This window comes from Puma concolor, chromosome B2, assembly GCF_028749965.1.
Source record: "Puma concolor isolate L17-30 chromosome B2, mPumCon1.1.hap2, whole genome shotgun sequence".
NCBI lineage: Eukaryota > Metazoa > Chordata > Mammalia > Carnivora > Felidae > Puma > Puma concolor.
Window position 1 is genome coordinate 130,278,110 of NC_141671.1, and position 22,355 is coordinate 130,300,464.

Here is a 22,355-nt window from a genome sequence, read left to right on the forward strand (position 1 = left end):
ATACATTTGATTACAAACCATATTTATTCAACCAAAGTTTTTTGTCCTACCATATTAAAGTTTTCCTTATGTCATAAAATGTCACACAGTTTATCACTGATGTAACAAGAGTGGTAACTATGACACCTCAAATAGAAATGTTAACACCAGGACTGAAATAAAAGAAATTAATAAGTGATTGTTTTTAATCACAAAGATATCGTGAAAAGTTGATCTTTATGACATTTCTAGTACCTTATTTAAATAAACAACCACCACCTAAAAGAATGCTGTTTACTCAGCCAGGATAAAATACCAAAGATATCCATTTTATGGAAAAATCTTTGATAATCAGGAATTATCAATTTTTTCTTTGAGCTTTTTTTCTCTGTTTGAAAATGACTATTTGTCATCTGTTGCCCTTTATGGTTGCTCTTTGAGAGACTTAAATGTGATATTACTGGAAGTAGCTAAATGCAAAATATTTAGGAAAATAATTCTATATAGCAACATTATATTAAAATAGACTATCAAACATTCTTTATGTGCATGAGTTAATTTTAGAAATCATTATTTTATTACAAGACTGATTAAAATACAAAAGTAGAAGTTTCATTATCACTTTTGAATGTCATATGACTAAATTGTTGATAATAGATACTTTTTAGTCACAGAGATAACTTTCCTTAAAAGAGGAAAGAAGTGGGGGTCGCCTGGGTGGCTCAGTCGGGTGAGCGTCCGACTTCGGCTCAGATCATGATCTCACGGTCCGTGAGTTCGAGCCCCGCGTCGGGCTCTGTGCTGACAGCTCAGAGCCTGGAGCCTGCTTTGCATTCTGTGTCTACCTCCCTGTCTGCCCCTCCTCCGCTTATGCTCTGTCTCTCTCTGTCTCTCTGACTCTCTCTCAGAAATAAACATTAAAAAAAAAATTTTTTTAAGGGAGGGGGAGAATAAGGGGTCTAATATTAAAAAGAAATTCTCATGTGACTTTGGAGGGGATTTTACCAGAAATACATTCCCGATAATTTGAACAAAGTGGGACCCATTTGAAGATCTGGGACCACCTCCCCAGTTTGCGACCGGTGTGTATCCTTCTGCTCTGGGGAATTCTTGTCCCCTAACCCTCAGGGTAAGTCACTCATTGCTCTGTGTGGTCCATGGTGTGTCTGCAAATGGTGGGAGGCTATTAAGTGGTGTCATTGGAGAGATATCTCCTTGTGGGTTGTTGGACAGAGGGTAAACCACAACCGTATTCCAGAAGAAGACTGAAGAAGTTTGTAAAGGAGCTAATGGTGTTCCTCAGCACCAGTCTGCTTAGCTACAGAGGATGTTCAGGGACTCCTGAGAAGTCTTTCACTCGGTGAGGAAATGGAGAAGATCAAGTGTGTGGGTTTGGTGTGAGATGGTGAGCAGTGAGAGGGCAGTGATGTTCTTCCTTCATCCAGGGTGATTCTCTTTACTCCAGGGACCTGTTTTCACCATAGCCCATTAAAAAGTCATAATACAGACCATTTAATAGTTGCCTTTCTATGGGGTTATGTTTGAGGACTGTGGCAAGCAAAAAAAAAATTTTTGAGTAGATATGTTAATAATTGCTTATACTTAAGTTATACACTTAATTTGAATACTCAATACATATTATGTAGTAGGTACTGTTTTAAGGTCTTTACACGTATTAACTGTTTTCTACAACACAGATCCCATGATGTGGGTTTTATTACCAACCCTATTTTGCAGACGAGAAATCTGAGGCACAAAGAAATTAAGTAATTTATGCAGTGTTACTTCATTAATTAGTGGCCACACCAGGAAGTGAACTCAAAAAGTTAGGTTTTAGAGCTGTGCTCTCTTATAAGTGTAAATTAGACCGTCTTTTGGAAAATGCAGCACTAGAAGGTGAGCCACACTAGAGTAGGTGAGCTGCTTCTTGCCTGGATGAGGAGTATGATGGTTCAGGTGTGATCGGTGGGAAAACACTAGCTTTCCAGGATACGAACACTGTATTTGTTTATTGGGTTTTTTTAGACATTTATTCATTTTTTTTTTTTTTTTTTGAGAGGCAGAGACAGTATGAGTGGGCAAGGACAGAGAGAGAGGGAGACACAGAATCCGAGGCAGGCTCCAGGCTCTGAGCTGTCAGCACAGAGCCCGATGTGGGGCTCGAACCCACGAACAGTGAGATCATGACCTGAGCCGAAGTCAGAAACTTAACTGACTGAGCCACCCAGGCGCCCCAACATTGTATTTGTTTTAAGCAAAATTAATAAGATTTCTTTCCTGTGTTGCTTCTTGGGTACATTAGTATGATAAAATGTGAAGGATATACATGGATTCCTAAACTTCTGTAAGAAATCCTCTAGACCTTGGGGCGCCTGGGTGGCGCAGTCGGTTAAGCGTCCGACTTCAGCCAGGTCACGATCTCGCGGTCCGTGAGTTCGAGCCCCGCGTCAGGCTCTGGGCTGATGGCTCAGAGCCTGGAGCCTGTTTCCGATTCTGTGTCTCCCTCTCTCTCTGCCCCTCCCCCATTCATGCTCTGTCTCTCTCTGTCCCAAAAATAAATAAATGTTGAAAAAAAAAAAAAAAAAAAAGAAATCCTCTAGACCAGAGATTGGCAAACTAGGAAAGTTTTATTGCAACCCAACCATGCCTAAGAGGTTTTGTATTGTCTAAGGCTGCCTCTGGGCCACAGTGACAGAGTTGGTGATTGTGAGAGACAGAAACATGGCCCGCCATCCTAAAATTTTTCTGTCTGGCCTTTAAGAGAAACTTTGCCCATCCTTAACACTAGTCCAAAGAATCATGAGGGTCCAAGTTTCTGAAGCACATACTTGGGATGACACTGGAAAAGATCTGCTAGATCTCCTGGGCCACATGTAGTTAAACCAGCCACTTATGGGCTCATTTAGCTTTCAGACATTGATGATGGCAGTGGCCTTTACCTGTTATCCTTTATTTGTAATTGTTCCACATAATGCTTTTAAACAATGATTTATTACCAACATTAAAAAATTAGACTTGAAATAAAGATAAATTTTTGGATTCTCTGGCAAACAAGAAACTAAACCTGGGTTAGTATTGGTGCCTGGCCAACACAGCTGGGGGGAAGTGGTATCTGCTTCTTACAGAGGGAGAGGACTTCTCAACCCTTACCATTCTTTGTATTTTTTCCAAGCCAACCCCCTTCCATCTTTAGATGGCCTTCTGGCCCCAGTAGGCATTTCTGCTTGGGAATCCCAACTTAAGCTAGTCTCTTCACTTAATATAAGGCAGGAAACTGAATTTTTTTTTTAAAAAGTGGCCAAGGCAGTTGGTGAGCTAAAATGTAGATCTCCTCTCTCCCTTCCCCAGGATTCATTTATGGATATTCTTCAACACTGTCTTTACAACTCCTTTCCCAAGGCTTAGGATTACTGGAATGCATCAAACACATGCTTGGGTAACTTAGCCATCTGTAAGTTTTCAAAATGATTTCATTGAAAGAGCACAAGTTACAGAATCCGTGTATTTGAATTCCTTTAATTTTTATGGTGGTCCTCTTGACATTCCATGATGATGCAAACACCCCATTCCATGGATTCAGATATCCTGGGCTGTGTTTCAGGAGTCATAACGGGAGAGGGAGTTTCCCGCTGCTCAGTCATCAGCTTTGGGAGTTGAAGAACCCAAGTCACTTATTAACTGACAGGAAATACCTGTCACAGAGATCATATCTAAGCTTGTTAGCTATGCAGAACTTCAACACATAAAAAAGTTTGCTCTATTAACATTTTAACCTTTCTTTCTTTCTTTTTTTTTTTCTGGAACATTTTGGCTTGCTCTTTATGGTAACTAATTTCCAAAAACTAATGATCGGTACAGTAACCAATAGGAAAATAGAATTTCATGCCTGACATTCCATTGGACTGACAATATCTGTTAAATATGACCTTTAATTCCAGAATCAACTTGCGGTAGAGGAATGAATAGATTTTCCAAAGGTCTATTGCCGAGTAAATTATAATGTGAAAAACGATGGTAAAATAGAACTGATTCCATCTAACATTAAAACATTCCGTCATTTGTTTCAAATAGTAAATACCCTAGCCTTCATGTAATCAACGTATAATTAATTAATGTTTCAACAAGTTCAGAATTATACTTTTTTTGTTTTCCTACACTAGCCTCGTTGGGGAATTATACCTTAATTAAGAAATTTTCAGCAGGTCTTTTTTATTATTAACATAGTTAATCTTGTCAGCCTTTTCCAGAAGGAAATGCTTTATTTAGCAGTAATTCTTTTTCATTTTATAGCATCATTCTTTTTCTTAGAACAATTTTATTAAGCATATTCAGTTTTATGACCTCTATGGATAGACGGTTTTCCTAGTGGACTCTTTAATTATAATGGCAAGTATTCGCCTGTGTTATGATTCAGTTTAGATACTGGCTAATGTCCATCACTTTTCACAAAGAACAGACAGTGCCTTCTATACCAGTTTTATTTATTTTACTGATGACTGCTCTTTCCTGAGGAGTGGTACAGTATAACCCCGTGAATAGTCCAAGTTCAAACAAACTACATTTAGTTAATAAGCATTTATTAACCACTTCCATTTATTAACTGCTTGTGGATGGAGAGATAAGACACAATTCTTAAGTACCCAACTTGGTTGTTATTCTTTTCTAGAAATTTTTGGATTGGTACTGATTTTTCTTTTCACTTCCAGCATTTTGCGCTTAATTATCAAGGCTTCATCAACTCTTGGATTCCTACCCTTCCATTTTCAATTATTACGGTTCTGTCTTCCACAGCCATAAAATTCTGACTCATTGTTGGCTCCTTCCTTTCATCTCTAAAAAAAAAAAAATTACTGAGTGTAGCATTTTTAGATAACTGAATTATTTTTTAAATAATAAAATAAAGATGAAATTACTTTATCTTTACAAAGGACTTTATTCTTTGAAGATGTCCAAACTCTTTATGAGCATAAATAGCTTCCAGAAATAATGTGTTGTAAATATATTTATGAAAATTTATAAAATTCTATTTAGTAATCCTGCAAAGAGGACTTGAAAGCAATTTTTTTTTTTCTCAATGTTGCAACTCACTGTGAGGATTTAGTGCTACTGTTATTTGGATTATCATTGTGTAGAATGTCAGATGAGCTGTTAGGTGTGCATCAGTCTTTTTTACCACAACTTGTGTAAATAGTGACTCCTTTCAAAGCGGCAGGATTTGGGAAGAACAACAGAGAGAGAAGAAAGATTAATAGCTTTGCAGCTTTTCAGTGATTACGTTCCCCCCCTCCCAGGGAAATTTGGCTCTAAATGTTACAGTTAATATTAAGTAAATACCCTTAAAAACCTTTCTGGTATCCATAAACATCAGTGAACACACATAGGTCACATTTTGAAAATAATTCCTTGATACTAATTATATCATTATCCAGGAATGAGAATTGGTTCCTCTTCCTTAACAATCTGGCCTATAAATATGTCCACCTAGGAAAATTAATTGCAAGAGTAACTTTTTTTATGCAGATGTGCTGAAAATGGAACCAGGTGGGAATAAAGAGTTTGTGTGCCCTTTTTATATTTTAGGTATTTGTTTATGTAATTTGGTATATTTGTGATGGAAGCTTTCATTTATCAGTATAATTTCCTTTTGATTAAATTTGTCACTTGTACTTACACTATTTAGTCTTCATATTTAATTTCTGTTGCCATAGTGAATTGTCATAAACCAGTGTTTATTGAGTGTTTTATAATACAGTATCAATTTGCTAAACTGTGAGTACCCAAAAAAGGACAACTGATCAGTTTAAATATTGAGAAATGTTACTTTTTCCCTGACAAGGATGTCACATATTGGAACTTGCTATCATACAGTGAAACTGAGGAAATGTTAAAGAAAATTGTTAAATATCTTGCTCTAAATCATAACTCTTCTGATTTTCTTTCCTCATTTCTACCCTGAGTCCTTCAATATACTGCAGTGGAAGTGTAGTTAGCCTAGAAACTTCTTTCCCACAGCACTGTCTCCTTATCTTTCTTTGTCTTCCAGAGATACTGTATCAGTGCCAGAAGTGGCCTAAGGAACCTTTGACTGCCAGCATTGTGCGTAATCTGAGCAGCACAGGAACTCCATCCAAGGGTCTCTCTCTCTCTGTCTCTCTCTCTCTTATGTTGCAGTGGCTGACATTTTCTCATTTGGAGTTTTAAAGGTTTTTTAATTTTCAGAAGTTCCTCACTAAAATATAAGTGCCTAACAGAGAAGTGAGACTCTTCAAGAGGGGGGGAGAAGTTGAGTGTGATAAGAAAGAATAGTGGACAGAAAATATTGATGGTAAAATCCTACCTGAATCCTGACTAAGGCAAGACTCAACTTCTGCCTCTTCAGATGCCTTTTTCCATAGTCCATTTGTCTAAGTTTTCGATCTTTCAAACTCGCCCTCCCTGTCTCTGCTTCCTTTCATAGCCAACCTTCCTCTTTTTGCATTCACATCTCAAATGGCGGTCATTCGTTCTTCATTCCCACGCTACTGAAACTAATTCCTGTACAGCTACTACCAGAATTCCAATGTAAAGTTAAACGTCTTCTCGGTTTTGATCATTCTTGACCTTTCTAGTATACTTGACACAGCCACACCCTCTGTGAAACTTCTGTAAAACTACCTTCTACCAGAACTGGTTTTACTTCTCAAATTTAGAGTTCTTTTACTTTTTAAATAGTATGATACTTAAATATGGGAATGTCTATGATTCCATCAAATCTACACTCTAGCTTGAGTCATCCCAGACACGTCTGTAGATTCTGTGGCATAGTTTCTTGGCTAGACCTCCCAACAAAAATGTGTACACCTGCCTGCGTATCCAGATGTCACACAGGCACCTCATTTCTCATTACTGGACTTACTGTTCATTCCACCTCACCTAAGTTTTCTTTTAGTATTTCCTCTTTCCTTTTATGAGATCATTATGTACCAATTTCTCAAGCTGGAAACCAGAAAAATGTCCCCTAGTCTATCCCCTAGCCTTCTCCTCCAATTAGTTACCAAATGTTGTACATTCTATCTTCAGATGTCTTGTATCCATCACTTTCTTGCCATCCTCACTGTACTCAAGTCTGAATTATTAATATTATTTATTATTATTGTATCTTCTCTTTTACCTGTCCATGGAGACTCAAAGGCAGTTTCAAATTTAAAATCTAATTTTCTTACGTAGTTTCCTTTCATAGTTTCCTTTAAGAAAGAATTCAAAATGTTATCAACCATTGATGATGCATCTAGAAATTTGTTTAGTAAAGCTTGAGTACCCATCTACTAGGTGTGTGGGATTCACCAATGGAAGACAGAGCCCCACCGTTCATGGGGCCAGCATTCTATAAGGCCCTCCACAAGTATCTGTTACCTATATATCTGATCATTCCTACTCTACTCCAGTAATGCCATGTCACCCAGGTTCCCAGAACTTTTACTAGAAAATCAACTCTAAACTTCTTTCTTGCTGAGGATGTGTCAGTAAAAAAAAGTTTGAAATGAAAAGACACAGAGACCAATTTGAAGTCACAGAAGCATATTTCTGGGATTGCAAATAGCATACGCTGGTGCCTGTGAACCAGAAATATGCATTTTATGAATATTAATAATATCCAAATTCACTTTTGAAACTTACCTTTGATGTTTATATTACTTTATTTATATGAATTTCTAAATCTATTCTATGAAAAGGCCCCGGACTTTTTACACAAACTCTAATGGGCAAGAGCACTTCTCTTCCTTTCATCTGTGAAGTGTCAATAAATGGAGTTACAGATTTTGAGGGAAATGTTGGTAACTTGATTTTACATTTGTGGAAATGAAGACCCAAAGATTGAGAGACTTTCTTGATGTTGGAGTGTTATTGCTGGACACTTCTAGGTCTGCTCCTATTATGCCAACCAGAAGATTCATGGATTTTTTTTCTTGGATAATGCCATTAAATCCGACATTTAGATAACTTGTGTCATCCTTTTGTATTGACCAAGGTTCCTACCTGATCCCACTCCCGGCCACAGAACTAGCCAACTGTGCAGATCTGGGGACCCTCTGCCAAGGTAGGGAGCCAGCGTTGTCCTCTGGACTCTGTGTCCTACTTGCTATTTTGGGTAATGTGTTTGAAGTTATTTTGATTATTATCTTAATTTTCACTTGAGAAGCCAAAGCCCAGCAAAACAGAAGAATTTCTGGCTGTGTCTTAGTTGTGTGGGTGCATAGTACATACACTGTGGAGAAAGAATGCATTCACACACTAGATGACCATATTTCCATAAAGCATGAGTTTTTTTAAATGTGAATGATTATATGCTATTAAACAGGGATTTATTTCATTTTTTTTCTCTTTTTATTTTCAAGATTATTGCAAAGGTCCGGTATAAATATAGTCATGCACTATTTTGAAAAAAGTATTCATGTGCGACAAAGAAGGGGATAATTAAGTTAAATATTCAGTTAAGCTTATGACAAGATTATAAGGCAATTTATGGTGTATAATATAACTTAAATATTAAGATGAAAATACTTATATTAAACTAATATTAATGTAATTTTATTATTATAATTCACATTGACTATATTATGGCCAGTATTCCAATTATATATTATTATTAGATAGTTGCATGCTAATAATATATAATTAAAGTCATGTAAGTTTTGAGATAATAATATAAATATTTTGCTTTAATTTTATCATTGCTCCTCCTAATTACTCATGACCCATTTCATCCATTTGTTCTATTAAATATTTCTTTATGACGTAGCATGTTCTATGTACCACATTAAGAATCATGACAGTGCCTTTGAAAAAGCTGGATCTCTTATTAAGAGAATCGGAGAATGATTCTCCGATTATAGAAGGGGTTATAGAAGGGCTTCGAAGTGGATCAAAACCTCAGCTCTCTTCTGTGCTTCTAGTGTAGGGGTAGATGTAATTCAGTATTAGCTTTGCTTCTTTTCTGATACATTATCTCTTGATATCATTACTGATGAATAACCTAGAAAAATAAAGTCATTTGAACGACCTATAAAAATAAAGTCATTATGTGGTGTCCACAATCAGCATAGTTTTAAAATAGTTATATAAAATAGAAAGAAACATTAATTGTGCTTAGTTCAAGATCTGAAGGGTTTAAAATTTTATTCTTTTAATCTGAGATGTCTATCGAACTGATTCCTGAGTCTTTGATGCTGGGCAGGAAAGCCCAGCATTTTCCCCCTCGTGTCCTAAGTGACCAAAAAGCATTTTCATATTCATTGATGTATTTTGCACTACGATAAATATAGTTGATTGTCCATTATTTTTTTTTTTTTTTAATTTTTTTTTTTTCAACGTTTATTTATTTTTGGGACAGAGAGAGACAGAGCATGAATGGGCGAGGGGCAGAGAGAGAGGGAGACACAGAATCGGAAACAGGCTCCAGGCTCTGAGCCATCAGCCCAGAGCCCGACGCGGGGCTCGAACTCACGGACTGTGAGATCGTGACCTGGTTGAAGTCGGACGCTTAACCGACTGCGCCACCCAGGCGCCCCAATTGTCCATTATTTTAAAAAATAAATTCTTAAGCATTATTTATTATTTTGAAATGGAAAATCATTTTAGTTAAGGATGTATATTTTGAGTCAAAGAATTTAGCTTTCAGAAGGTAGTCATAATCACTTAAACGTTTTTAAATTTAAGTAATTGTAAATTGAGATATATAAGAAATGGTCATTGTACATACAAATGTACATCTAATACAAGCATACTCCTAAGACAAACTAATATTATTTTACTACATATATAACTCTTTGAGTCTCTTAGAAAGCTATTAAAGCACTACATAAAGGTTTAATCTTGGAAGTTTTAATAGTATAAAAAGCATAGCTATGACATAATTCCTTGAAAATGGCCTCCCTGTAAGGCTTGTCCTTATGAAATTCATTTTATCTGTCAATGTTTAGTAGAGTTACTGAGATCTGTAAATGGTTGATTCTATACATTATATTCCATATAGTCTATACATTTCATTCTCTTTGTTTTGTTTACATTTATCTTCTCAAGGAGATATACATTTTCTTCTGAGACTTTAGTTCTCTAGCCTCAGCATATCAGGAAGAGTAACTTAGTTTAGAAAGCTGACAGGTGAGGTACAGACTGCCTTCTGCGACCTTTTTTTCTTTTCTTTTCTTTTTTTTTTTTTAATACAAACTTAGGAAATCGAGTTCTAGAAAGATTGAATTAGTAAACCACTACGTGGTCATTAACCTGTTAATGGCAGACCTGGGTCTAGAACCTCGACGTTCTTTCTCCTGTTCCTTTGTGCCAACTCCAGACTCCTGTGCATTCTAATACCAAAGGCCATATGAAGTGATTCTTAATGTGCCATAGGAAGCATTGCTTCATTTTACGCATTATAACCCTAGAGTCTGTTGTAGTTAGTAGCAAGAAATGGTTCCTATTCCTCCTCTATATATTTTCAAGCATTAATTATAGAGTGCTCATCCATATTAACTGTCATTGCTCCTTGCAAAATTACATCTCTCTCATCTTTATTACCAGCTACTGTAGACTCTCCTAGTACTACACCACCCACTGTCACCACTAACATGCCTGTTACTAATAGAATCGATAAACAAAGGAATGGTAAGAAATCACTACCTTTTATATTTGTAGTATGTCTGATGTGATAACAAATTGTATTCTAAGAGTGGGGATACCTAAGCGTCAAGCAAAATTTCTGTTTGTGGAATAATTGGGAACATTTGTACATTTGTAAGGTTAGTAAAATAAATCGATGTCCCTTGAATCCCTTGAGTTCCTTTTCCTAGTGACCCGTGGAATGACCACATTTCCAGTACTACTCTCATGCACTTTTCGCTAACATTGCTTTCAAAGGAAGCTCTAAGAGAAAGGCACTTAATTAAAAGGAATTAATTTGCTTTATATGAAATATCTGAAAAAATATTCATGGTATTTTGTCAGACTATTCCCTTCACGAAACCAGTTTTTTAAGGAACTTTATGATTTCAAAAAAACTAATGCTGGTGATGTAATTTCTCACTGAAATCGACTTTTATGTTTAAGCGTTGGTGACATTTAGATCAATTTATATGGTAATACGTTGCTGTCTGTTTTTATTTGTTGAAGAATAATGGTTAGAATGTGATTGCGTATCAACTAAGTCCATTTTTGGCTGACAAAATTTCAGTTAAGTGCCAATACTTCTTGACTTTTTTCCATGTATACTTCACTATATATATTATTTGTAATTTGCAAATATGGCAGTTAATAGGACATAAGATACGAGCAGGGAAGATGCCAGGTAACTTGAATTATTATTTAGTCTGCTACCTATATGGACCACATAGCCTTTTGGTAATTCGGAGTAAATAATTTAAGTTTCTTCTAGAAAAGAGAAATTCCTTGGGGCGCCTGGGTGGCGCAGTCGGTTAAGCGTCCGACTTCAGCCAGGTCACGATCTCGCGGTCCGTGAGTTCGAGCCCCGCGTCAGGCTCTGGGCTGATGGCTCAGAACCTGGAGCCTGTTTCCGATTCTGTGTCTCCCTCTCTCTGCCCCTCCCCCGTTCATGCTCTGTCTCTCTCTGTCCCAAAAATAAATAAACGTTGAAAAAAAAATTAAAAAAAAAAAAAAAAAAAAAAAAAAAAAGAAAAGAGAAATTCCAATCAGGTGACCACAGCATTGCCTTGAATACAGTAATATTCTCAAATATGAGCTATTAGAAACAAAGGAATTTTCTCAACCCCAATCATTTCACTTGTGAGGCCAAAACATCTGCAGTATATCACCAAGGACAAAAACCCAGAGAAAAGAAACCCACATAGTTCATTTTTTCTTTGGCTTCGGGGGTTATACCAACTTCCTCTGTAAGGACATTTAAATTGGAAGTATGGAATATTTTACATGAAACATAGATCTAAATTTCACTACAGTTATAAAGACATCGATTCAGGGAAGTGTTTATGGTTATTCTGGTAGTTACACCAAGGAGATTTATGATGGGGCAGACATTCCAGCAACCCCCAGGAAAAAGCAGCAACAGCTGAAGTTTCCAGTGCATATTTCACATGGACTCCAGCCAGTAGATGGGAATATTATAATTCTAACTAAGTATTTCGCTCTTTGTACGAACATACAAAGAGCCTCTGTGGCATTCTCCCTCCAGGACTGGCACGTCCTCTACTGCCCAAGAACGTTTATATGATGCTTCAGAGTCCTTGACTTTGGTAGAGTGGAGCTGTATTCACTCAGTCATGTCATTTCTGACATTCTTGAAGAGAGCCTTGTTCAGCCGTCTCTCTCTGCGTCATAACCTTCAATGGGGTTTCAACAAAGCGAGCAAATGTTAGAATCAGTTAAAATGGTTTGACTTGACTACATTAGAGGGAAAAACCTAATTTAGATGATTCTGGATAAAAAATGCAGTCCTAGCATTTAAAAATATTCAAAAGTCATCATGTGGTAGAAATATTCTCAAAATCACGTCCTCCAATCTGTGTACCATCTGAACAATTTTTACCATATATTTAGCCACCTATACAATTGATTGAATAGGTTTTGTTCCTAAATCGACTCACATTTTTACTTAAGCATTTGTGTTTATTTGGGAAAATTGATATTGCTGTTGTAACACTGTTGTAAAATAGAAATGAAAAATGAAAATGAATATAATGAAAACAATATTATTAAATTCTCTCCATCTCCTATTGTTTTCTTGTATCTCTACACCTTCACTACGCCTTCACTATCTTTTTAAAAAGGGAGAGTAACAAAGTGTTAGAGGCAGACTGTAATCTAATTAATATTTTTTCTTTGATGTGGTCAAGTTAGAAATAATTGGAAAGAGAATTACTTGTTCACCTTGTGAATAAATGGAACTTAAGGTCATGTCTAAATCATTCACATACTGTCAGCAACTCCAGATACACTTCTCTTATTCCTCGGGAAATGGATACAGTAAACATTCTCAGGCTTATCATGATCTGATATATTAGAGAATCCTATTTTATTGACTGTAAGAAAGATAGGTACAGCTATCAAATTTGTCATCTATCTATCGTACCCAATCCTTTAAACTCCAGACTATCGAAGAGTTTTGCTGAGTCTACCAATGATGATATGCTGGTATAGGGGGTGGGCAGGGATCGAGATTGACAGACAGACTTCTTCAGTGTATCGATGAAATGCGTTTTCCTAGACTTTGTGAAATGTTCCTATGTAAACTTCCTTTTGTTATTTTCAATAGGACTTTGATACCTCAGATTGTATACTAGGAAAATCTTTAAGTTACTTTTCATAAACAGATATTTCAGTCTGTAACGGATAACCGAGGTATTCCCACAAATAATTTTTTTGTGCCTTTTACATTACATTCTTAAGGAAAGCTCTTGAGTCAGTTATTATTTGCATACCAAATATTATTTTCTGTGCTTGAAGCATCACTCCAGTGCCCCTGGATATTAAATTTTGTGGGGTCAACACAAGTAACCCAAGCAAGGAACTAACTCTGTTAGTCCTTATTATTGTCCAAAAAAACCTAGCTTACAAGTATTCATTGTACCACTGCTTCCAGTTTCTTAACATAAATTTACTCTCTGGGTGTATGTATGGACCAGACAATCATTCTAGCTTTACATTCTTGTTATCTAAAGAAATCGTGTGTATAGGATGAGCAGGACTCGAGTCTTCTTATAAATGCTACTTATGTGTTATAATTGCCTCATCACTGGTCCAAAGACATCATTTTGACTCTAAAATAACATTTGGTTTATATTTTAACATCTGTCTTTTCAAATAAATATTTTAAAATCTGCCTTTCAAACCTTTATTTCACACCCTTCAATATAGAATAAAGTAGTCTCGTTTCTATATCTTTTAAGAAACTCTGAAAAGGGTGTTAAGGACCAAAAAAATGATTAATTGGAGAAAGACCTATAGACAGCAATACCATTTTGATGCCACGTCTGTAATGATAAGCAATGATTTCTGCTTTGAAGTCCTGCATGGATGAAAGAGTTATCGAATTGGAAAATGGATATACTCTTAAATACTTTTTTCCCCCCAAGAAATGTCTATCATGAATTCTTCTGGCTTGGATGCCATTAGTAGGATAATACATACAGCTTTTGAAGTCTCTGGAATATATGAAAATTTGTAATAAGCTTTTCTAATGAGACACTGTGAGCGTTGTTACATCTATAGAGGACCACTTGACCTCTAGAATGACATGGGAAAGCCTGCCTTAGTGTGTCTTAATTGTGTATTTTCTGCAATGGCAATGCTTAAGCCAATTATTTTGCTGCAAACCAAAACCCTTCTTACCAGTTCTTTGGTGGACATTTTATCTAGTGTTGACAGTCCACTCCTGGGCATTTCTCATGTTTAGTTGTTGACTGTGTTATTCAGCAATTTTAAGTAAGTTTAACAAGTAGACTCCCTTGAGTATATGGATACTTCATTCCAAGGCTTCTAAAAAGAAATGACTTTGAAAGTGATCTATAACACAGGAGAATCTGTAACACAAGATGTTAGGTTGTTTTCTGTGTTCACATATTTTATTTGCTGTAAGCAATATAACTCTAGGGAGAGTACTATATTTATAAATTCATTTAGATTATCTCTGATATTGGAGGTCTTTCTCCTTTATAAATAACAGCAAATTGAAAAATGAGGCAGCAGATATCTAAAATTTAAATAAAAACATCTTAAATGTTTCCAAAACGTTTCAGAAATCTCAGTGATTAAAAATAATGATTTTTAGTATTTTGCAATATTTTCCTGAGAGGGAAAGAATACTGGTCTTAAACACATGCTTTACGTCTCCATCTAGTGGTGGCTTTTCAGCTACTCTGCTGGCACAAGTGAACATTCCCAGAATTGTCCTTAGGATCCTGGAATAACTCTGGGACCTCTGCAATTTGAATTTCTTCTTTCAGAATATCCATAATTTTATATGATGAGACATACAGTCTGAATGGGTTTTGTTAATCTGAATTATTATCATTTGTTTTGAATATATTCCTCTAAGTATTTTAAATTCAGAATATTTTTAGAGGAACATAAAATCAACTTCATTAAAATACCTGAAGAGTTTTAGAAGCTGAAATAACCTAGTCTGCATAAGTTAAACCCACTTGTCCTTGGACTTGTACCAATTTCATGTATTTAGACTATTACCTCTGGGAGCGGCAAAAGTTTTAGTATGAGATTCTGACCCCATACTGGAAAAACATTCCTTTGGTAGTGGGACTGGAATTTGCATTTTGGTAGATATGGGGATTTCCAGAGGCAGAGTTTTATGTATTTTCTACTGACTTTCCAAATTTTTCATTAAATCTATTCCCCAACAGTATTTAAATTATATACTTTCTACATTTTCTTTTTTTTTTTTTTTTTTTAAATTTTTTTTCAACGTTTATTTATTTTTGGGACAGAGAGAGACAGAGCATGAACGGGGGAGGGGCAGAGAGAGAGGGAGACACAGAATCGGAAACAGGCTCCAGGTCTGAGCCATCAGCCCAGACCTGATGCGGGGCTCGAACTCACGGACCGCGAGATTGTGACCTGGCTGAAGCCGGACGCTTAACCGACTGCGCCACCCAGGCGCCCCTACTTTCTACATTTTCTATGCATACTTTCCTGAAGACTTACCAAAATATAAGCATGAAGAAAGATGATTGACAAAATAATGGAGAATCAATTCGTTTCTATATATAACCTAACATATTTTAAAATGATATTTTTTTCATTAGCTATTTATAGTAAGGTATCCTATAACACACATCTAGAGAGATTCAGCAAACCTTGGGTGGTGACCTTGATTTGCATTTACAAAAAAAAATACATCAGACTACTTTAAAGATCCCCAAAAGAAAAAAGCAGAACCTTCTTCTCACATAAAGTTTTCTTTTTAAAGCAACTTAGTCCAGTTAAAATTCTATCTGCAAATATTCTTTCTTCCCTCCCCCCTTTATTTTGATACAAGCGACTACATTTATGGAATTTTGATGAAAAATCTGGTGAATGACTTAGAAGTAAACGCTGTGGGGGGGGGTGGAGAATAAGGAGCAGAGGGCAACAAATATGTGTATCTGTTCTTTTTCAAGCTAACTTCTGCCCATCATCCCACTTAAGTTTTCACCCCCCAAACCCTGTCATTCTTTATAAGGTACAAAAAAAATGATAATTTCTTATTACATGAGATCAAATTGTACATGAGAAAGTCATGAAAAAATTAGAGTAAATATCCAAAATCTATAGAATTAAAGAAACATATATAGGTGATAATGTAGGAGAAATGGGTTATTTCTCAGAATAAACTAATTGATAACTCTTGCTAAGCAGTTGCAAAGGTCAATGAGCATTAAGTCAAAATATCTCAACTTTTCTGTACCTGTGTAGAAAGTGTTTTTTTTTTTATTTTTTAGTTTTTTCTTAATCGAAGTGTAGTTGACACACAATGTTAGTTAGTTTCAGGTATTCCACAAGTCTGTGTGTGATGCTGTGCTCACTGAAAGTGTAGCTACCATCTATCAACACACAACACTATTACAATACTATTGATGGTATTTTCTATACTGTACCTTTTATTACTGTGACTTATTCCGTAACTAGAAGCCTGTTTCTCCAACAGAAGTCATTTCTTTACACTGTGTGAAGTTGTGTGATTGTATATTTAAATTGATAATTGTAGGACTATAAAAGATAATTAACGGCTAAATCCTATTTCCAATGGACAGATGGAATTATCTTTAGAATTTCCATAGTGATTCAAAACATCCTTCATCACCCTGAGGTTAAAGTACAGAACAAGGTGGCAGAATGGGTAAGTGAACTTATATAATTTCTTTTGTGATTTGAAGCCTTTAACCTCTGGAAACCTGCAAAGGAATCTACTGTCTGGGTTATTGAGTCCGTAGATCATACTGAAACGCAGACACTCTTCCTTATACTTACTATGAATAGACATAGTAGTAAGGTGTATGCTGATGCATAGTGAGAGAGTGACATTTGAATCAAGGACAAGCCTCATAGATGATTAATGTCTAAATAAGGAAAGTACCACACAAATAGAAATATATTTTGATAGTTATCTTTATTTACTATTATATCCCTACATTTTCAGCATAGCTTTAAAAAGTAGATTCTATATTTTTTATTTAATTGTTTGAATGTTTGATTCATAAACCAAAAAGTATAACAAAATATATCGTGAAAGTATTCTGACCATCTTTGTAGCTCATCTCCCTGGAGACAAACCCATCTGCTTAGTTTTTCTTGTTTGTTCCCCCGCCCTGAATTTCTTTGTGCATATAAAAGAAAACAAGGCTATATATTCTTGGGGTATCTGGGTGGCTCAGTTGGTTAACTGTCCGACTTTGGCTCAGGTCATGATCTCATAGTTCATGAATTCGAGCCCTGTATCAGTCTCTGTGCTGATAGCACAGCAGAGCCTGCTTTGGATCCTCTGTTTCCCCTCTCTCTCTCTGCCCCTCCCCCCCTTTCTTAAAAATAAATAAACATTTTTTAAAAGGACTGTAGATTTGTATTTTTCCTCCTGTTTTTCACTAAGAGCATATCTTACATATCATTGTACTTATTTTTGTAATTGCCAGGTTTCCATCAAAGTACACAGAGACCTTCCTTATCTAAGTTTTCTTTTTATTCTTTTTTAAAGGTGCATAGTATTCCATTATGTGACTGTCTGGTCATTTAAGTCTTCTGTTTTTGTTTTTGTTTTTGTTTTTGTTTTTTTTAATCTATCTTTATTTTTGAGAGAGAGAGAGACAGAGTGTGAGCAGGGGAGGAGCAGAGAGAGAGGGAGACACAGAATCTGAAGCAGGCTCCAGGCCCTGAGCTGTCAGCACAGAGCCCCATGCAGGGCTCGAACTCACAAACTGTGAGATCATGACCTGAGCTGAAGTCAGAGGCTCAACCGACTGAGCCACCCAAGCACCCCTTAAGTCTTCTGTTGAGGGAGATTTAGGTTATGCTAATTTATTTAATCAGTATTCTATTAATGAAAATTTTGGTAATTTCCAATTTAAAAAAATCAGCATTTTATTTTATTTTCCTTATAGATACCACCTATCGGTTTTTAATTTTCATCTCTAAAACAAAAATTTTGTTTTCCATAGGCTTCTATTTTTTCTATTTTATTTTCTATCTATAGTATACAGTGGGACTTTGTACTGCTTTATATACAGCACTACTACAGTTCACACAGTTTTTGTGATTGAAGTCACTCGAGTATACATTTTGAAGAAAAATGGGTTTTTTTATGCTGAAGCCTGGCAAATATGCCGTTTGTAGCAAAACAAGGCTAAATACGTTGAGAGGTAGTGGTGACTGTCTAATCTATCTGTCTGTCTGTCAATAATCTATCATCTATCATCTGTCTATCTATCTAAAGAATAACTGATATGACAAAACAGTCTTATTTTGAAGAGTCCATCATAAGAAAAGCCTTATTTTGAATATGCTTTAAAACAAGTTGACCACAGGAAACAATAGTATGTAATTAAAAATTCTGTTACAAACTTGAGGGGAGGAGTGAAATTTTCTAATAATGACAAATGCTGCTGTTGACTTTTTGGACTGGCATATTAAAGCCAGTAACGAATTGAAACACTAGGATATAAGTATCATTTCTAAATGGAGAGCAGCTTTCCTAAAAATCCCTCTGGAAGTGATACACAAATAGGAAGATCTCATATCAGTAAAGAAATCCCATTTGTGATTGTATTGGACAATGTAATTGTTAGTTATACTGAGAAGAATCTGTTCCTTCTCTAAAAAGTCTGATGCTCAGACCCATGAGGCTGTTAAATAGCCACACAATAATAAACATAGTTCCCAATAATATTGAACTCATTTTGTTTTTTTAAAAGGTTTGTATTGTTAATTTGTAATTATTCTTACTAATATCCTTATGAGATGATAGTTACTAGAAAAAGATGTGTTACTGCTACAGTGTTTGTTGAATGAGGAATACGAAGGTGTTTATTGTGCTAATCCTCCTATGTACCCTCTTACAACTGTGTAGCGTTCAGTCTGTGGGCTAATTTGAAGAACCATTATAGTGGAGCCCATTATAATACAGGCTAGAGAGGAAAGTATACTGTTTCCAGACAGACTTGGGATTCAGTCTGGGATCTGCTACCTCTTAGTTGAGGACATTGGGCAAGCTATTTCTCTCCATGAGGCTCAGTTTCTTCACAAATAAGGGTGAAGGAGTAGATAATACCTATCTCATTAGTTGTTGTGAGATCGAAGAAATAACCTTTGCAAAGTTCTTGGCATATAATGATCCGGTAACTGTTATCTTCACCTTTCTTTCACTCTGGCTCTCTGGGATTTTCCCAGGGCATTATTCCAATAACAGCTTATCTTTTGGGAGGGAAGAAACTCGATTCAGATTTTTTTTTTTTTTTAGAAAGTATTATCAAAGCTCACTCTTTCCCATTGTATTTTTCAGCTCAATTTAACCTTCCAAAATTGGAACTACACTGTTTACGTGGTCAATATCAGGTAATGACAGAATTAATTATTTAAGAAATAAAAAGTAATTTACTTATTTATTTAAGTAAATAAAAAGTCTCATTTAACGCTATGCTCTCTCTCTCTGGTTATACCCCCCACACACAGCACAAGTACACACATACACACATGCACCATATTTATAATCTTTCTAAAACAACTCTATATTTTGTGATTTCTGTGCACAAAAATCTTTAGGGCTGTAGCAATTGGTTTTAATTTTTTGATCATGGATCCCAACCTTTAAAAAAAATTAGTATGTATTCCCAAAATATGTTTGCAATTTTAAATAAATTTGTGTGTGTGCATTACTTAGCCAGTATATGTTATAATATACTATCAATTAAAAGAAGATAATCACATATACATAGAAGTCCTGTTGGTTTCATCTCACACCCCAGTGGACCATCTGTAGCACCCCAATTTGGAGACTGTTTTTCTGTTAGATGAGATATCTATAGTCTGCACCTAGCTTTTCAAAAATATCTTTTACTATTATATTTAAATACTATAACTGCCTAGGAAATAGTATAATCCACATATCCTCCTCTGCACCTTGTTTCCATAGTTTTATTCTTAGTTTTCAAAAGTATGTTTCATGAAACCTAGATGTGTATTCTGTGAACCCGACAAATGTTGTTAACACAGAAGAAGGATCACATGTTGAATTAGCCCGGAAGTACATTCTTAAGCTGAGTGCATCTCTAGATATCCGAACATCTCATATTCTTTAGTATACTAACATGTGTTGTAAATCTTAAAATCTTGGCACACGGCTGCCAAACTTACTTGACCATGGAGCCATTTGTTCTCCGACATGTGAAAGAACTATACTTTCAGGACACATATTTGGAAATAGTGGCCTAGAATGTTCATTTTGCTTCTTTCTTTCACCTCCTCAAATTGTGTTGTTGATGATGTGGCAGATGAGGTTGATAATGAATGTACATATTTGTATTTATAGTTTTCACCTGAGCACTGGAGAGGACAAGATTAAAGTCAAGAGAAGCATTGGAAATGATCCAAGGTAACACTGACAAAGTCTTAACAGAAAGTGTAACATCCTTTCTCTCACCTGTTTTGACTGTCTGGTAGAGAAATGAGAATAATGAAATAGGAGGGAAACATTTTAATCAAGTAGCACTTTTATTTCTTTAGCACTAATACACACTGGTTTTTTTTTTTTCTTGTAGTCAAAACCATCAAATAATAGAGTGGGTAGAAATGTACATCTGATGAAAAATAATTCAGAAGTAGAACACTTAAAATGTCTGAGTTTTTATATTTAGTATTTCTAGCTAGTTTATGATAACCCATTACATCTTATTTGAAATTTCAAAAAGACCATCAAAGAAAAAAAGATAGTTAAAGCTTATGTATGGTAGCATCTAATAATATGGGTAATAGCTACTTTTCAGAAGTTTTCATTTTAAAATTCGTATCAAGACCAGGCAGGTAATTTAACAGATCTGTCCACTTTGCAGAATCCGCATACACAGGCCAGCTTCAGAGGGTGGTATAATTAAAAACAACTTTAACTCCTAAATGAAATAAATTTAGCTGTGGTCAGGTAGTCTATTACATCTCCAAAGAAGAAAAAAAAAAGTAGTTGAAAAGGAAAAGTTCATGTAATTCTTACTCCGTTTCAATTGACTGAACTGATTTTATAGATTTACAACAGTAATGATGGAATATACTTCTTTTAAGGTGATGTATTCTTACTAGAAGACAAAAATAGAATTTCATATGAAAGTTAACCAGAGAATTTCTTCTTACTTTTTTTTGTTTTCTGTTTAATATTAAAAAAGCAAATTTTTTTTAATTACAGTTGAGACTTTTCTGTGTACCTTCAACAGATTGGCTTGAAACATCCGATTAGGGAAAGAAAGTTCCTTTTCCTTTATGATCTAAAGAACAGAATAATTATGTTAATGCTATATTCTTGAATGGTGGCTGGACTTCTCTGTTTGGCCAAATAACTTTTTCTCCAACCTGTGCTGCTAGATCATATTGAGCTTGGAATAATGGATGCATGATACAGATCCCTTTGTTGGACACTTTATCTAACAATTGGGGCAGCCAAAGTTGCGGGTGTCCTCAATGGTATATCCTCTGTAGGAAGTCAGCATTGCCCTTTTTAGTGTACCTTCTGTGATTCTTCTACTACCCAGAAATACTGAAGTCTGCCATCACTGGCATACATCAGTACCTCGGAAACTCTTGCTTGAAAGACATTGACATTCATGGAATTTCAGTTGTCTGTCAAACCAATGGGTAGCTTCACAGAAAATTAATATGGAGAGGGAACCAAGACCATATATATGGGAAAGTCCACATGTGTAGTTTTTATTTGGTATGAATCTTTGTTCCACAATTTTTTGAAACTGTTTAAAAGCTTATTGTTTGAAAAAAATTTTTTAATCATTTTAAAGTTATTTACAATGTATTCTTACAGACATTCTCCCCTCTTTTTTTTTTTCCTACTCTCTACTTCTCTTATGTTCATTGATAAATTTTTAGTCTCTCATAGTGTTTTCTCAAAACCACAATCTACTAGTTTTACACACACTTTTTTCCCCCAAAGTTTTCCTTTCAATTTGATTGTAACACTTAACACAGACCATAACCTCAGATAATGCTATCCTCCTCTATCGCCCAGACAGGAAACCAAAGCCGCAGAGACTGGTTTATTCAAATAAAGGGTGATTGATGGTAACAACTGATGGAACTTTGTGGAACCATGAAACAGTTTCAGTTTTCAGGATGAGAGAGGAAAATACAGAGATAAGGCCTGTGAAAATGCATGGTCATTCTTGAATTGC

General features: G+C 35.6%; 1 protein-coding gene across 4 annotated transcripts in view; it reads left to right on the forward strand.

The window, feature by feature from the left end:
- Window positions 1-22,355, forward strand: part of ADGRG6 (adhesion G protein-coupled receptor G6) — a 143,835-nt gene that overhangs the window by 73,722 nt on the left and 47,758 nt on the right. For 3 of the 4 annotated variants that reach the window (XM_086708017.1, XM_086708021.1, XM_086708018.1), the window contains exons 5-9: window positions 7,988-8,056; window positions 10,537-10,620; window positions 16,734-16,819; window positions 19,472-19,524; window positions 20,498-20,560. In XM_086708017.1, the coding sequence (XP_086564143.1) occupies window positions 7,988-8,056; window positions 10,537-10,620; window positions 16,734-16,819; window positions 19,472-19,524; window positions 20,498-20,560 (355 nt within the window). The remainder of the gene's footprint in view (window positions 1-7,987; window positions 8,057-10,536; window positions 10,621-16,733; window positions 16,820-19,471; window positions 19,525-20,497; window positions 20,561-22,355) is intronic. The other variant, XM_086708019.1, reaches the window with a different exon arrangement.